Genomic DNA, 18,328 nt, shown 5'->3' on the forward strand with positions numbered 1-18,328 from the left:
TATTTTTAAAATATACTGCAGATGCAAACTGATCTAGTGGTTGAAGACCAACTAATTATCTCTCACTTGAAAGGTAGGCATAATGAGTATTTTATTTAACCTACACTGGGTATTATTTGCCACTTAATTTTAACTATAAAACTTGAAGCTGAAGGTTTACTGACTTGTTGAAATAAGTGTCAATACTGAATTGCATGACTAAATGATTAAATTAGGAGTGAATCATTTCACTATTTTCCACTTGTTGCTGTTTTATGGACCACTGAAGTGTTTGATGCTGCTTTTGAGACTGTGAAAAAATCCCCAAAGCATTTACTATACAGAAAAAAATTTACATTTTTGTGGGTATTTTTCTATAACAACAGTTGCAATATGTATTAATAAGCATTTAAGGGGTTACACTTCTGAAAACTAATGAATAATTGTAGGTGTTGGTTTAAAAAATGATCTCAGTAAAATAAGGAAAATAATATTAGACTATAGTATTTTTTTGTAGTTTTAAGACAATGGTTTTCTCAGTGAAAGTCTAAAATAAAATATATTATTTCTATAAAATTAGTTTTTATTTATTTCTCAAAAAAATTGAATATCGTGAAAAAGTTCAGTATTTTTTGTCAATTATTTCAGAAAGTGAAACTCGTATATTATATAAATTCATTACACATAAAGTGAAATATTTCAAGCGTGTATTTCTTGTAATTTTTTTGATTATGGCTTAGAGATTATAAAAACACAAAACTTAGTGTCTCAGAAAATTAGAATATTACATGAGATCACTTAAAAAAGGATATTTTAAACACAAATGTCAGGCTTCTCCAAAGTATCTTCATTTCTATAAAATCAATACTTGGTTGGGCTCCTTTTGAATCATGAATTACTGCATTAATACTTGGTGGCATGGAGGAGATCAGCCTACAGCACCATGTTGCTTTTATAGCAGCCTTCAGGTCATCTGGTGTCTCTCAGCTTCCTCTTGACAACAGCCCATAGACTCCTATGGGGTTCAGGTCAGCCCAGTTTGCTGGCCAGTCCAGCCCAGTAACACCATGGTCACTGAACCAGCTCTTGGTACCTGCTAGATGGCTGCTATGTTGACTGTGGACTTCAGAAAACACAGTGGACCAACAGCAGCAGAGGACATGGCCCCAAACCACACTGTAAAAAAAAATCTGTTTAAATTACGGTAAAATACCGGCAGCCGTAGTTGCCAGAACATCACCGTAAAAAATACAGTGAGCGTATGTAAATGTAAATATCAGCAAAAACTGTAATTTATACTGAATAATCCCATTACTTTTAGGATAATTGTGTCATCGTGGTATTTCTCCATTAACTTTATATGAAAAATTTATATTTTTACAGCAAAACTGTGTGTTTTCTACTGTTTATGGTGGTAGATTTTAAAGTTTTTTACTATTCTTTGATTGACAGTAATTAAAAGTATCTGCTACGGTGATGTACAATGTTTAATTTTACGACCTATTTCTGATGCAAATTGACAGTGTTTTACTGTTATTTCTACAAACATTTTTTACAGTGCACCACTGACCCAGGACTCACATATTGAACTTCTTAACAATATTCTAATTTTCTGAGACACTGAGTTTTAGGTTTTTATAATCTCTAAGCCAGAATCATCAAAATTACAAGAAAAACAGGCTTAAAATATTTCACTCTATGTGTAATGAATCTATATAATGTACAAGTTTCACTTTCTGAAATGATTGACAAAAATATTGAACTTTTTCACGATATTCTAATTTTTTTAGATGTACCTGTAGGTGAATATACACCAGTGAAAGCATAGTTATAAATATTTTATTCCATTTTTGTCAATGGATTTCCCTAAATCTTACACACTGCTCCTGAAATGATAGAAAAAAATTGTAAAATCTTGTCAAATCTGATGCAAAGGTGTGTATGTGTATATACGTATGTTTTATATTTTAATTTTTTTACTTATTTTTTACTTATTTTATTTTATATATATTTTATGTATGGGTGTGTGTATATATATATTTTTTTATTATTATTAATATTTTATTTTTCTACACACTGTTGTTTTAACTGATCTGGTGTATTAACCTATTAATACAACGATGTAAAGGTCTCTAGGGGAGTGGAATGGGTGTTGGGTTATATAAGAAAATGAAAATATGTCTCTTCGATTGTACTGTTTACCGCAACTGTGAATCAATAAAAAATATATATATATTAAAAAAAAATCTGATACAAAGAGATCTTATAAGCATAGATATTCAAATTTTTTGAGATGTACCTGTAAGTACATGATTTTAATTAAAGACGTGATTTGTGCCGTAGTGTCTTATTTAATTTCCTATTCACCACTCTTTGTATTCTCACTTTCTGTGACAGCTACAAGCGACAGACGAACAGAGATCGAAAATGGATCCGGGGATGTTTTCTCTGAATAACAGAGAAGAGTCTGATAACACTCAGTCAGGCTCTCCACATAACCATCAACTGTTTCCTGCCTCACACAAGGAACAGTGTCGTCCATCAGAACTGTATCAATTGATGCCTCCGAGGCCTTTTACAGTAGCAGAGATGCTCCAGAGGAAGGCCAAGCCTGGCCCACGAGCAGACACGCTGCCTCGGGTACAAATGGAGCCAAACGTTCAGTGTGTGCACCATGTGACCCCGAGCCGGACCGGCCCCGTCCCTCCTCAGGACCGCTCCTCTGTCTTAAACGTCACGCCACTCGTACCAGAGCTCATAGTGTCCCCCTGCTCTCCTCAAGACCCTTTCGGTCCCTATGTCCTGGTCCCCTTCAGCAGCCCCTGCTCCCCTCCCGGGTCCTGGCTGCTGGTGCCGGGGGCTCGGCCCGGATGGTGCCTGTGTTCCGTCCATCAGCCCTGCAGTCCAGACCCGTGAGAGACATATGAGCAGGTGATATTATCTCATGGTCGATGTGATTACTGTGCCTGACTTCACCATCTCAAACCTCAGGATTGTCCCGAGACGGGCGGCTTGGCAGGTCGGCGAGCAGTTCACAGCGGAGCGTGCAGCGTCAGGGAGAGAGCAGACTGGAGAGCAGGCGGGGTCAGGAGGTCAGAGGTCAAGGAGCTGTATGGAAGTGCAAGGAGGTGACATGAGAGTGGATTTTTAGCCGTGTTTATCATATGGAATGGCATTTACGTTCATATTGATTATTTAATTAATTTAATTAATTTATAAATAAATATAAATTTAAATATACTGTAAATTTAAATAAAAATATACTGTAAATATAAATAAAAAATATATTGTAAATAAAATTAAAAATATATTGTAAATACAAAAAATATACTGTAAATATACATTTAAAAAATATAGTGTAAATATATCTAAAATATATTGTAAATACAAAAAATATACTGTAAATATACATTTAAAAAATATAGTGTAAATATATCTAAAATATATTGTAAATATAAATAAAAATATATTGTAAATACAAATAAAAATATACTAATATACACTATAAATTTAAATAATTTATATACCATAAATATAAATATAAATATAAATATAAATACAGCCATGAAATAAATCCTGAAATAAATAAATGAGGTAATTAATACATAAATAAATGTTGTTTAATTTATACTTTTATTTATTTCAGGGTGGCTTTTATTTCATAATTCCAGGCAGAAATAAAACTTAATGATGAATAAATGTGAAATCAAAGAAATAAAAGTCCTTATTTTGCAAAATCATTTAAAAAAAAGATTGTTTTTTTATACATTCGTACAGACATACATAGAACATAGATTATTCAGATCAAGTAACATATTCTTTATACTTAATTACTTTCAGAATAGTTAAGAATTTCTGGGTCTTATATTTCCATGCCAAAGACACATTCCTACCAAAGCACGTTTAGCTGAAAATACTTTTCTATTTGTACTTTAGTAAGATTGTAAATGCTGAAATTCGACTTGTTATGGAGTATTTTTACTTTACTTTTACTTAAGTTAGTATAGCAGTAGATTGTTTTTTATGTGTGTAAATTAGTTCAAGAAATATAATTTTTTTCTTCATTCTTTCCCTGTTGCATTTTGAGATCTTGGGAAAAGGGCACAGTTAGAAAAAATTGAGATGTTTGATCTGACAATTTCATCCCAATTCTCTTCTCCTTTTTTCAGCTCTTTCGCTGTCTTTCCTCTTAGAAGAAGAAAAAGAAAACAACACAGATGATGAAAGAACAAGGCCTGAGGTTTGTCCTGGATCTGCACTGTATCTGCAATCACTGGCAGACTGTACCTTCGAGGGATACATGAAGACGAAAAACTCCATCAGTCCCAAGGTACCCCGTCATTATGTTTAAAAAAGAAAAAAATGTATTATTTTGAGACAAATATTTGTGCAGGGCTAGCTATAAAATTAAAAGTTTTTTAAAGTCACTTTCTATAGCAACCATTTCGTCATGGATCAAAACTGCGTAAAATAATGATTGTGCAGTAAAATTATGACCAGAAAGAGATGAAACATGACTGAAAATAGATGCAAAACAATTACAAAAGGAAAATAATGACAAAAAAAGAGACACAAATGACCAAAAGACCAGTCAAAACAACTATGAAAAAGTGCAAAATGACAAAAAACATTGCAAATCAATCACAATCAGTTGCAAAATTCCTGAAATAGATTCAAATCTGCCACAGGAGAATGTAAAAATGATTAAAAATAAATGCAAACACATGTGAAATGACATAGAAATTAAATAGAAAAAGAAAACAACCACAGAAATGTGTGAAACTACTAAAAATAACTACTAAGAATAGATAGATAGAGTTGCAATATTACTTAAAAAAAGACACAAAACAACCAAAAAAATGAACGAAAAGAGAAACAAAATGACAAAAAACATGTAAAATGACTAAAATTGATCAAAACAATCACACAAAAGGACTAAACATAGATGCAAAGAAATCACTGAGCTAAAATATTACTGACACAAAGTAACCAAAAATAGACATAACAGAGACACAAAATTACCAAACAACAATGCAACACAGACACACAAAATGACTAAAAACATTGTAAATCAATCACAATCAGTTGCAAAATTTCTGAAATAGATGCAAAACTGCCACAGGAGAATGTAAAAATTGTTTAAAATGAATGCAAACCACCCAAACCACATGTGAAATGACTATAATAGAAAAAAAAACAACCACAAAAATGTGTAAAATGCATAATAATTACAGAGTTGCAACATTACTTAAAAAAAGACACAAAACAACCCAAAAATTTTACAAAAATATTAAGAAAAGACAAAAAAAACACGTAAAATGACTGAAATTGATCAAAACAATCATACAAAATGACTAAAAATAGATGCAAATAAATCACTGAGCTGCAATATTACTGACGCAAAGTAACCAAAAATAACCTAAAAGAGACACAAAATGATCAAACAATGATGCAACACAGACAATGCAAAACAATGACAGAGATAAAAATTGTAAAAATCCAAAATAGATATAAAACTACCAAATAAAAATGTTAAACATCTTAAATAATAGATGCAAAACCACCCCAAAAATATGTGAAATGACTCAAATAGATCCAAAACAATAACAAAAAAATACAAAAATTATAAAAATAGATTCAAAGCCACCATGAAAATAGACACAAAACAATAACTGAGCTGCATTATTACTGCAAACATAGTAAACAAACCAAATAACCATGCAAAGCTACACAAGATGTTACAAAAAACGTTGACATCTAATCATGAATCAAATCTCTGAAGTAAAGTTTGTGCTTATATCTTCTCTCAGGGCGTCTCGGAGGCCACAGAGGGAGAAAATGAGGAGAACCTGGAGCAAAACGCCTCGTTTCTGGAGTATCTGGATCAGCTGTGCAGTGATAAGAACTTTTTCAGAGAGGTGAGTTATCATTTTAGATTTATCAGTCAGACAATATTGGCTTATCACAGAAATATCACTAACTAATGGTTTCAATGCATGCTGTTTTTTTGTTTGTTCTTTTACTATAGATTGGGGTTTTTTTTTTTGCACAAAATAGGTTAACTTTATAATAAAAATGCTATTAACTATATAGATTTAATTATTTTTTATTTATTCTTTAAATTATAAATATAACAATTATAATTCTATATTATTAAATTAATAATATATAATAAAATAAGTAGCTTAATATGTTCAGTTTCGGTAAACTACTGATTTAATTTTTATAATTTATATTTATATTATATTTATATTATAATTATATAATTAATTATAGTTATAATATAATATAGATTAAATTTATTATAAAATATTATATTAATAATATATAATAATAAATATAATAAATATTATATTATAAATTATAAAAATTAAATCAGTTTTTTACCGAAACTGAACATATTAAGCTACTTATTTTATTTAAATTTGTTCTTTATTTTAAGTAGTTTATTTTTGTATATTATTCTTTAAATAAATGGTCAGTAGTTTAGTGATACTATACACATTAAGCCATTATTTATTTTTTAATTAAATGTTTATAATAATTAGGATGAGTAGTTCGCTGTTTATTTCACTTTTATTTATTCTTAATTTTTTTTCAGTTTTCATTTCTAGAATTCAATGACAAATACTGTAGATTGTATGTATAATAATGTAAAAAATATAGGCTACTTTAATATTGTGATCTTTTAATCATGACTATATGATCATGTTATTTCCCAGAAAAGAGTAAGAATAAATATTTAGCTTTTTGTTTCATTTATTCTCTTGCTGTTGGATGATACTGGTCATTGTTGGCCAACTTTGTGGTATTCTACTGGATAAATTGATTTTTTAATGTATTTTTTCTTCTGTTTTGTTAGTTTCCAGTTTGGAAATTAAGCAAAAAGTTGAATTGTCTCTGCCTCTGACTCTTCTGTGTCTCAGGTGGAGTCGATGCTGAGTAAAGAGTTCCTGGATTTCCTGCTTTCTGCAGAAGCGGAGCTCCCCGACCTCCTCGCACTGGAAAAACAAGCGCAAGAGGTGATAAAACATGATATAAAGTTCTGTAAATCTTGTGGTTGTTCCTTGTGAGCAGGAGATTGATCCAGGGAGAGTGAGCCAATTTCAGCATTAGTGCTATTTTAAAAATGCAAATGTAGAGAGTTGTTAGGTATTTTTTCACTCTTTGACTTTGCAGAGACATCAACCTTCTACTCCTGACACATCTCTGGTGTGTTGCCAACTCAGCACTCAAGTCATTATTACCCCTTTTAATTACTCACAGTGTGAGGGGCCAAAACCGTCGACTACAGAGAGACACAAAATGACTACAGATTCAATCCAGAAAGAGACAAAGAAACCCTAACAACAGATGTAAAACAATCACAGAGCTGCAAAATGACACAAAACAACTAAAAGATTACCAAAAAAAGACACAAAACAACCAAAAAGAGAAACAAAACAGCCAAAAAATAACATAAGAGGGTCGAAATTACACAATAGGAACAAAGCGAGACGCAAAATGACAAAAAAAAAATACAAATAGTCACAAAGAGACACAAAACTGCCAAAAAATGACCAAATAAGGGACATAAAATGACCAAGAGACACACAAAAAAAATTATTATATAAATAAATTTATTATTGTTATATCATGAAGGTAAACAGCTTATAAAAATGTATCACAATGTATTAATCCCTGTTGAAACCGCTCATTTTGGCGTCAAAACCAAACCGACAAATTGCTCTCAGTCTCTGCTGCTTCGATTTTGAGGCGCTTCTGCGCATGCGTGGAAAAAAACCGCACGTGCGCAGAAGCGTTGAAAACACGCGCAGGGGAAACATTTTTGAAAAATTAAAAATTAAAAATGAAAAATTACAAAATAAAAAAAATATATATATATAATATAATATATATATATATATATATATATATATATATATATTCAAAATAAAATTATTATTAAATAAAATAAACTTTTAAGTGGTTTAATTTATAAAAATGGGTAATAATCTTAAATGTATCATGTTTTTCATTTTAAATCTTCACCTGAAAAGTAACTGAAGCTCTCAACTAAATATAGAGGAGTAAAAAGTACAATACATGCCTCAAAATGTAGTGGAGTCGAAGTATAAAGTTACATAAAATGTACATAAAAGTACCTCAAAATTGTACTTTAAGTCCAGTACTTGAGTAAATGTACATAGTTACTTTCCACCATTGCTACCTGCCTCTTCTAACTTATACATATCAGTTAAGAGTCCTCCTTCAGACACTGTATGAGGATTAAAGGGATAGTTTGTGCATTATTATACAAAACTTGGTACAATTATTGTCAATGCCCTCCTGAGGATAACCCTTTAAGGTTTTATTGATCGGCCCCTAGGTGGCGCTGTGGTGGCAGTCTAATTTCATATCTGCCACCGTGGCCACACTATAAGACTTAAAGCAATGAAATTCATAGGGGTGGTATAGACTGGCCCCTGTAACACATACACCCCGACGGCAGCATGCCCCGACATGCGTGTACTGCGAGGGCCCGCTCCGTACTGCTTACAGTCCTAGTTAATATTGTTATTTTCTCCTTTTTTATGTAAAGCGCTTAGTGTTGCATCTCTCTCGTATGAAAAGTGCTATACAAATAAAGTCTCATTGATTGATCTTCTCTGACAACAATGCTACAGAAAAAAAGGCCAACGAATTCATCTTTAATTTCAATCTTTTTGCTTTTCTTGTCCCTTTGTAGAGTCTGAAGGTGATCCAGCTGCCACATGTGTCCTCTGACTCCAACAGCGTCTCTCCTGCAGCGCTCCAACTGGCTCCGCCGCAATCTGACACGAAGACAAACCACGATGCTCCTCGGGGGAGAACTGGACCACAGGAGGGCTGGACTCCTGGTTCCCCCCTCCTCACTTCAGTCCTCCAAGAAGAAGCACTCCCGACCGCTGATGCTACGCCTCCTTTTGACAAAAACGGCTCACTTTTCATGGACTTCACTTCATCTCTGCAGTTTCCTGCCCCAAACACAAGTTGCATTTCTGCTTTGGAGGCACAGTCAGCCACGAAGCTTCAGAAAGGACTTCTAGAGTCCATTGAGCACCCTTTACAGGATCATGCACCAAGTTTAAGAGGTGATTTCAGCCCACGACAGTCCGTCGGCCTTCCAGCTCTGAGTGTCCTGGCTTTGAGAAGACTTTATCACCCACTGCCTCTGATAAGGAAGCCTGAGGAGCTGCACAGCCCCAAAACTATAAATTCTGCTCCAGCCAATTGGTCTTTCATGGCAGATTCCCATGCAGACTCTTTGGATCCCTCAGTTGAAAGCAATTTATCACACTATGCATCTGTAAAACAGACAGTTTTGCAGACAGCATTTGGAGCTTCTGAATCTTCTGAACTCCAGGCTGAAACTGTTGCAGAGATGCAAACAGAAGAAAAGAAGGAAAAGCCCAAGAGAACGACAAATATCAGACGCAGTCAGAGGCTGTCGGATCAAATTGAAAAAGCAAAAGCAAGACTGAGTGGTGCATTGATAACAGAGAGAGAAAATGAGAGGAAATCAAGTGAAAAGAGAGTTAAGAAGACGACAATATTGACCCCAGAGAGGGAGACACAGAAGAGACGGCCCTTTAGGGGAAGGCGATTATTTACAACAGAGGAGAATCATTTTGAAGAGGCCGAAAAAGCAGCTAATACAGCCGAGCAGTTTTTACACACTGGAGATGAGGAGGCGTCTCAAAAGCTCACAGGGGAGATGCAGAAACAGGAGGAGGAGGAACACAACGACCCCAGTCTGAGCTCTGAACCCGGGGCAGAAAATGATGAGAAAAACTTTAATTTTGCAGGTTGCAACACTAATGAGAACAAGGTTTCTGCACCTGAATGTCCTCCGCAGAGCCCAAAAGTTCAGACAGATACTCGTTCAACTAAAGACTCACAAAAGGAGGCAAAAAATGAGTCATCTACTGTGAAAACCTGTGAGAAAAATACAGATTTGACTAGTCCAGAGAGCAAACGACAAAGAAAAACCGCAGCGTTACGTGAAGGTGAAGGGGAGAGTGAAGTCACTGGAAACAAAACTTTGTATTTTTACAGTTTAAGGCCAAAAAGGACAGTTAATATTAGGACAGGGGTTCAGGAAGCAACATATAAACCATCTAACTCCAAACTACCAGCAGGTGGAAGAGATGGAGGTGAAGGAATAAATGGAGAAGAGGAAAGTGTTGCATTGAGTCCGATGAAAAGATGCCGAAATGAGCGCGAGACGAGGGTCAAGGAGGAAGTAGAAACTAAAATGAACAGTTTGAGTCCGGTGAAAAGAGGAAGGTGGAAGAGCAGAGCGGAAGGAGAGGAAAAGCAAAAGTTGGCGGTAAATGAGAAAGGTGAAAAGAGATTTGTAAAAACACCTGCAGCCCAACGTTTCCATGTAGGAAAACCTAAAAGTTACCTACAAAGTATGAATTATTTCTTTCGTGCAAAATAAACGCACACGAACAGCCAGTAAGAAGAATAAGAAGTGTCAGGAAGCTGATTAACCCACGCAGCACAACCTCCGTAAAATAATTCACAGTTTAATTGATTCTTACATGTAAAATAAAGTCACTGAAAAATGGAAGAATTCATTTGTATAAAATAAACTTTTTTTGATTTACAGAGTTTCTTCTCGCACATTCCACTGTCCCCGTTAAAAAAAACATTTATGTACATAAAAAGGAAATTATATAAATAAGACATTTTATTGCTTCAATAGACACAAAGTGAGTTTTGAACAATGTTTCTTCTGTTGATTAAAAAATGTTCACTGGCAGACATAAAGACAATTTAAATATACAAGCACACACACACGCGCACAAACTAGGCTTAATTTAAGTTATTCTTTGGTTTTATAATGTAATAAAAAGTTACAGTGATAAAAATTCATCCACACACATACACACAGGCACAAAAGTTAAAAAAAATACAATCCTTTGTCGACGATTATTCTGATTATGTCCCGTTGTTACTACAAACTTGAGTCCAATTTCTGGATGATTTCCATAAGAGAAAAAGAAGAAAAATCCTCATTCAAACTTTTTGTTGTGGTGGATGGATCCGTTTCCATTCTGCATCTTCCCGTTGTTGTTCTCTGCCTTCCCATTGGTCAGCATAGAGCCCGCCTCCTCCGGACGCATCATGCACTCGTTCACCGCTCTCTGATAGGTCGGGTGGGTCGTCAGCACTCGCAGGAGAGTTTCTGTGCAAGACGAGGCAGAATTTTTATTGAATTTATTTAATTTCTTTAATTTAAGTTATTTTTCAAGAGGTAAAACCAACAAACATGTTATGCAAAAAAACACAAAAGCAACACATAAAAAATTAAAATAATTGAATGATTAAACAAATTTGTAAAAAAGGTAAAGGGTAGATAAGATTAATGTAATAAATAAATATAATTATAATTAATTAATTCAAATTAACATATCAATACAAAACGGTGGTTCATCAGCACTTGCTGGAGATTTTCTGCAGGCGGATTTTTATTTTATTTATCAAATTTTTGTCCTTTTTTAAAGCTAAAACCAACAAACATTATGTAAGAAAACATAAGAGCAACACATAATGAATAAATAAATAAATAAATAAATAAGTAAACAAATAGAAAAAAGAGTGAAAAAATGGATAAGATAAATATGTCAATACAAAATAGAAAAAATATTAAGAAAATAGCTAAACATTACCACAAATACATAAATAAATAAAATGTATAATTATTATTATAATAACAAATATGTTATGAAGTTAATGAAAACTTGAACAGGTATCCTGGCAGTGAAATGTTACGTTTTACTGCTTGAATAAGACACATGTATACCTTTTTTATTATTATTATTTAGGGAACAGATTGTGCAACTTCCCTTCCAATGTAACTAAAAACATTTATTAAACATTAAAGGTTTGTCCTTTAAGAAATTTAATCTAAATATACATGTGTCTTAAAAAGACATGGCAATTTTATTTATAAAGCACAATTCATTTTTGATAAACTGTGAAAAGCAACGCTTCAGTAACCTAAAATCATACGAAAGTCGAATGGAGGATGGCGCATCACGTGTCCAGTACAAAGTAAAAAAAAAAAAAAAAAAAAAAAGGCATTTCGATTCTGTTGGAGAAACTCACCTTCTGTCAGCTCTCCTTGACTGGAGGCCAGAGAGTAAAGCTCAGCTGTTTGGCGCTGAGGGATGCCCAGCAGCGCCCCCATGAGGCCCGACAGCTCCTCTGCACTCAGACTGCCTCGGGCCTCTTTATCAAACAGCTGCAAAATAAAACATTTGGAAAGAGATGAGAACAGCATGAAAAACACTGGACTTTTTAAATATAACCGCAGGCGAGAGATGATCAAAGGACCAAATAAGAGACACAAAAGGAAAAAGAGATGTAAAATTACAAAAACAATACTAACAAAAAGTCAAAAAGAGTGGGACCACAAATAAGATGGTACGAATAGAAAAATTCTTATCCCATTGCCTACAGATTCTGCAATCATATGCAGATATTGGTTTACAGAGATTAGGCATTTTTTAATCTCGAGTCCGAGCAAATATCAAAAACCAAATGCTGTAAATAAACAATAGGACTTACATTAAAGGCAGTGTGAAGCAGAGACTCGAAGCTGACAAATCCTGACAGAGCAGCAACATTCAAATAGATCTGCCTCAGGTCCACAGTGTCATCCTGAAAACAAAGCACATAAACGGTTTTATTAAACTTTTTTTGTGTCCATCACTGAGAACAGAGTGAGCAGAAACTTGAAACAGTATCAATCCGATTTGCTTATTATTAAATGACTAAAAAACAAACACAAAACAGGTTGTTTCAGGAAAGCAAATCATTATGCTCACTTTAGTTGCTTTGCAAATTTCTCTCAGTTCGCCATCGTTTCTTGCATTTTTATCCATGACATGTATATTATAGAAGCCTTTCAAATGTCAAAATAAATAATTTAATATCTGAGGATTCACTGTATCATACAGATCACTCTGAATAAACAGTAATTTACATAACAGACATCTTGCCAAAAGTGCCAAAGGGATGCCTTCTACTGTAACTCACTGTTCTCCTCACTCAGTATGTTCGCTTTAAACCAGGGGTATCAAACTCAAATTACCTGGGGGCCGCAAAATGACCAGACGCAAAATGACCAATAAAGACACAAAATGACTGAAAAAACACTAAATTACTTTTAAAAAAAAGACACAAAATGACCCAAAAATACACAGAATTACCAAAATAAAGACACAAAATTATTTTAAAAAGACACAATTATTAAAAAAAGACACAATTACCAAAAAAAGGCACAAAATGACCCCAAAAAAGTAATTAAAGGGACCTTCCACACACAACACTGTAAAGTGCCATTCATATAAAACTCACATTAAACTTTCATATCAAGGTGGGGGCCACAAAATATCGCCACAAGGGCCGCAATTGGCCCGCGAGTTTGAGACCCCTGTTTTAAACCGTCTACAGTCAATCCAAAATGCTGCAGCAAGGCTCCTCACTAGGACAAACAGACGATCTCACATCATCCCCGTACTCAAATTTACAAACCTTTTGTATTCCTATTTATACTGTTAAACATGCATTTGAGCATGAAATATGTTAAGTTACTGCACTGTAAACATATTTAAAATTGCAGTTTCATCATATCTGGTTAAGTGCACGGTCCTACATGTGTGTCCATGAAAAACTGTGGCCCCCTGCAGCATTTAAGTTGGCCATCCCTGATTTAGATGTTGCACTTGGGACGGCTGCACAATTAATTTAAATTTTAGCACAATATGCCCAAGTTTCAGTAAAGCAGCTTCCTTTGCATTTTCTGCATTAACTGGTAGCAGACACTTTAACACATTTAGTGAGTGGTGTAGAGGCTTTGGAGACTTGTTTGTCTACATTTGTTTTTTGTAGATAAAAATCAAATCACCACTGAAACATGCACAAACAAACAAAGAAAAAACAAAACCTGTTTTTTTCTACCTTGGAGTAGAGGCTGCAGATGGTGACAGCTGTCTGCCTGTCCGTCAGCCCGAGGATGGAGGCGAGCTCCTCTGAACCGGCCTTGGACTCCTCAGCTCCTGACTGACACCTGTCAATCATTCTGCCCAGCGCTGCTTCCACTTCATGTGCTTCCAGACTGAAACAGAGAGAGACGGACGAAGACGGTGAGCGCAGAGAAGAGGAGGAGATAAAAGAGATCAGGAGGCAAACATGAACACGCTTCTCCTCTCACCCGTTTCTGTGCAGCAGAGAGAGCGTTTTCTTTGCAGGAGACTCCACCGGGAGAGAGAGACCGCCCAGTTTATTGACAGGAACCCGGCCCTCCATCACGTAATCTGTAGCTGGGACTCCCAGGGCCCTAAACACAGCAGAAGGGCATTATAAGACACTTTACAAATACTTTTATTTATTTTTTTGCTGTATTTTTTATTTAATTATGATTAATTTACTCTTTTAATTTACTCCAATGTAAAAATGAAAAATTTCGGAAAAAAATCTGCAAGAAACAGTCATACAAACAAAGTTATTCTTCAATGACTTTGCAAATTTTCTAGATTAAAGTGGCAAATCTACAAGAAAAAAAGTCGCAGATTTAAGAGATTTAAAGTGGCAAATTTGCGCGAAAAAAGTCGCAGATTTACGAGAAAAAAATGGGGGAAAAAAAAAAATTCTTTCTCGCAGATTCACCACTTTAAGTCTCATTAATCTGCACATTTTTTCTCGTAGATTTGCCACTTTAATCTCGTCAACTTTTTTACCGTTAATTTGAGATTTTTTTCTCACAAATTTGTAACTTTTCTCAAAATATTACCCCCCTCCCCCGGGTCCATAACTTTTTTTAAATTTTATTTTTAATTTTTTACACATTCTGGCAGTATGTAATAGCCCGCAATATTTCCTAGGGTTGAAATTTGGAATTTGCAAGTATTTCAATGAGTGCCCTATTAAGGGTTAATCATATAGGTTTTTATCTAGATTTTTCACATCACTTTATTTTATTCCATTTTAATTTGTTTATTTATCATTATTCATTCTTGTGTATAAAAGGAATTTACCTGTGTATATTTACTTGTCTGGAAATTAAAACTTAAAAAACGAAGTTCCAATATGTGTATGCCCTGAAAGTTTTCATTAAATAAAACTGAAAATTCAAAGTCACTAATGTGCATTTCGGTTCGGAATACAATCCAAAATGTATTTTAATTTACATAAGAACAAATGTAGTTATCTGACAGAAAACTCTGTTGAAACAAGATAAAAATCCTGTCAAAAGTGAAATTTTTCTTCATGTGATTCAAGAACAATAACTCCAAAGTTTTAAGCAAATAAGCTCAACATTTGATTCACAGTAACTGGGGGTTTAAGGGATGACAACTCAAAAACACTGCAATGTCAGAAAATCTGAAATTAAGCCATTAATCCTCACAGAGGTGTAAGTAATAATACTGCAGAAACATATTTAAAGTCAACAGCACAACTGCTTCTCAGTGCACATAAAAACATTAAGACGGACACAAAGCATGTCAGAAAGTACATTTTGAATAAAGATGCTATCCATAAAACAAATATGGCTCTTTATTAATATCTAGTGGCAGCTTTGGGAAACTACAACCTCCTCACAAACCCCCATTGTTTGTTTGTTTTCATTCAGGTTGAGAGATTATTTTTTCTCTATTTATCTGCATCTTTAGCTGCTTATCCTGCAGTACATACACCTACAAGATATGCATTAACATTTATTGATTAATTAATGTACATTTGTTTTCGAAGTTTATTTATCTTTTCTTGTATTTATATCCACGTTACCATTCATTTGTATTAATTTTCATGGGATAAGGTACAATTTGGGAATGCCTATGTATACATTCCTAATTATATTAATTATTAATTTATTACTTTGCTCTCGCAGGTGAGTGTACACCATGTTTAGATGGGTGGGGAAGGTGCATGCATTTGGTGTTTGTAGACCAAAGAAAGCCAATATTGGTGGCAAGTAAATGTTCATTGTGTTTTGTTTGTTGCTTATTCTGCTACTTACTGGGCCATGAGTTTCTGAACATTGTCTGCGTAGAGGTTGGGGTCGTTCTTCTCCTCCTCGGAGGGGTTGTAAACTGGCAGGAACTGCAGCAGAATAAAAGACAGCCATTGTTTTCTTTCCTTTGAGTCACAGTATCAGCAAAACACACACTGGATTGCAATATTTACACATTAAAACCATTTTATAACCAACTTTACTGACTTTAAAATGTGTCTTAAACAAACACCTGTGCTGCTTTGTTGCACTTATTAAAACCAACAGTGGAGTCGAGTGTGTCAAGTCGGGCCTAGTGTCTGTCGAGTCGGGCCGAGTGTCTGAGGAGTCGGGCCTGGTGTCTGAGGAGTCGGGCCTGGTGTCTGAGGAGTCGGGCCTGGTGTCTGAGGAGTCGGGCCTGGTGTCTGAGGAGTCGGGCCTGGTGTCTGAGGAGTCGGGCCTAGTGTCTGTCGAGTCGGGCCTAGTGTCTGTCGAGTCGGGCCTAGTGTCTGTCGAGTCGGGCCTAGTGTCTGAGGAGTCGGGCCTAGTGTCTGTCGAGTCGGGCCTAGTGTCTGAGGAGTCGGGCCTAGTGTCTGAGGAGTCGGGCCTAGTGTCTGAGGAGTCGGGCCTAGTGTCTGTCGAGTCGGGCCTAGTGTCTGTCGAGTCGGGCCTAGTGTCTGAGGAGTCGGGCCTAGTGTCTGAGGAGTCGGGCCTAGTGTCTGTCGAGTCGGGCCTAGTGTCTGTCGAGTCGGGCCTGGTGTCTGAGGAGTCGGGCCTGGTGTCTGAGGAGTCGGGCCTAGTGTCTGTCGAGTCGGGCCTAGTGTCTGAGGAGTCGGGCCTAGTGTCTGAGGAGTCGGGCCTAGTGTCTGTCGAGTCGGGCCTAGTGTCTGTCGAGTCGGGCCTAGTGTCTGTCGAGTCGGGCCTAGTGTCTGAGGAGTCGGGCCTGGTGTCTGAGGAGTCGGGCCTAGTGTCTGTCGAGTCGGGCCTAGTGTCTGTCGAGTCGGGCCTAGTGTCTGTCGAGTCGGGCCTAGTGTCTGAGGAGTCGGGCCTGGTGTCTGAGGAGTCGGGCCTAGTGTCTGTCGAGTCGGGCCTAGTGTCTGTCGAGTCGGGCCTAGTGTCTGAGGAGTCGGGCCTGGTGTCTGAGGAGTCGGGCCTGGTGTCTGAGGAGTCGGGCCTGGTGTCTGAGGAGTCGGGCCTGGTGTCTGAGGAGTCGGGCCTGGTGTCTGTCGAGTCGGGCCTAGTGTCTGTCGAGTCGGGCCTAGTGTCTGAGGAGTCGGGCCTAGTGTCTGAGGAGTCGGGCCTAGTGTCTGTCGAGTCGGGCCTAGTGTCTGAGGAGTCGGGCCTGGTGTCTGAGGAGTCGGGCCTAGTGTCTGTCGAGTCGGGCCTAGTGTCTGTCGAGTCGGGCCTAGTGTCTGAGGAGTCGGGCCTGGTGTCTGAGGAGTCGGGCCTGGTGTCTGAGGAGTCGGGCCTAGTGTCTGAGGAGTCGGGCCTAGTGTCTGTCGAGTCGGGCCTAGTGTCTGTCGAGTCGGGCCTAGTGTCTGTCGAGTCGGGCCTAGTGTCTGAGGAGTCGGGCCTAGTGTCTGAGGAGTCGGGCCTGGTGTCTGAGGAGTCGGGCCTGGTGTCTGAGGAGTCGGGCCTGGTGTCTGAGGAGTCGGGCCTAGTGTCTGAGGAGTCGGGCCTAGTGTCTGAGGAGTCGGGCCTGGTGTCTGAGGAGTCGGGCCTGGTGTCTGAGGAGTCGGGCCTGGTGTCTGAGGAGTCGGGCCTGGTGTCTGAGGAGTCGGGCCTAGTGTCTGAGGAGTCGGGCCTAGTGTCTGAGGAGTCGGGCCTAGTGTCTGAGGAGTCGAGTCTAGTGTCTGTCGAGTCAAGTAGAGTCTGTCGAGTCTCTGTCGAGTCTCTGTCGAGTCTCTGTCGAGTCTCTGTCGAGTCTCTGTCGAGTCTCTGTCGAGTGTCCGTCTGTCTTACCTCAACAGTGCTGTTGGTGTAGAGCTGAGAAGCTGTGTGCCACAGGGCCTCCAGCCTAACGGACAAAAAGACATTAGATTAGATTGACTTTTTTTCAACCTGAAATATAATAGTGTGTAACTGCTACTCCCGATATTTATTTCTTCCATTTTTCTTATTGGTATTTCAAGTCATATAAAATGCTATAAATCTATAAATACCTCTTAAATAAGGGGACAAGGGAAAAATTAATTCCAAATTCCTTTTTTGTGTATGAATTTGTGGACCTGAATTTGAAGATCTTGTTATGGTTGCATCTTTGTTGATTTATTTTTGTTGGATGCACTTATTTTCTATTTAAACCTCTTTTTTCACCTTCTT

The 18,328-nt window shown here is 36.7% G+C and overlaps 2 protein-coding genes across 3 annotated transcripts in view; one reads left to right on the forward strand and one right to left on the reverse strand.

The window, feature by feature from the left end:
- LOC131990062 (uncharacterized) lies at positions 1 to 10,612 on the forward strand. 2 transcript variants are annotated; one of them, XM_059355452.1, is made up of 6 exons: positions 1 to 73; positions 2,377 to 3,107; positions 4,149 to 4,309; positions 5,790 to 5,897; positions 6,906 to 7,001; positions 8,708 to 10,612. In XM_059355452.1, the coding sequence occupies exons 2-6, from the start codon at positions 2,924 to 2,926 to the stop codon at positions 10,442 to 10,444; spliced, it is 2,286 nt and encodes a 761-aa protein (XP_059211435.1). In that variant the 5' UTR covers positions 1 to 73; positions 2,377 to 2,923; the 3' UTR covers positions 10,445 to 10,612. The 2 variants fall into 2 exon arrangements, with proteins under 2 accessions (XP_059211435.1, XP_059211436.1); XM_059355453.1 differs by having other exon boundaries at positions 4,173 to 4,309.
- The window catches only part of lpcat4 (lysophosphatidylcholine acyltransferase 4), a 21,619-nt gene continuing 13,807 nt past the window's right edge, over positions 10,517 to 18,328 (reverse strand). The window contains exons 7-13 of the mRNA XM_059355454.1: positions 17,969 to 18,023; positions 16,034 to 16,116; positions 14,228 to 14,353; positions 13,975 to 14,131; positions 12,580 to 12,672; positions 12,118 to 12,253; positions 10,517 to 11,194 (exon numbers count right to left, since the gene is read on the reverse strand). Coding sequence (XP_059211437.1) covers positions 11,022 to 11,194; positions 12,118 to 12,253; positions 12,580 to 12,672; positions 13,975 to 14,131; positions 14,228 to 14,353; positions 16,034 to 16,116; positions 17,969 to 18,023 — 823 coding nt within the window. The 3' untranslated portion in view covers positions 10,517 to 11,021. The remainder of the gene's footprint in view (positions 11,195 to 12,117; positions 12,254 to 12,579; positions 12,673 to 13,974; positions 14,132 to 14,227; positions 14,354 to 16,033; positions 16,117 to 17,968; positions 18,024 to 18,328) is intronic.

This window comes from Centropristis striata, chromosome 17 (assembly GCF_030273125.1).
Source record: "Centropristis striata isolate RG_2023a ecotype Rhode Island chromosome 17, C.striata_1.0, whole genome shotgun sequence".
Taxonomy (NCBI): Eukaryota; Metazoa; Chordata; class Actinopteri; order Perciformes; family Serranidae; genus Centropristis; species Centropristis striata.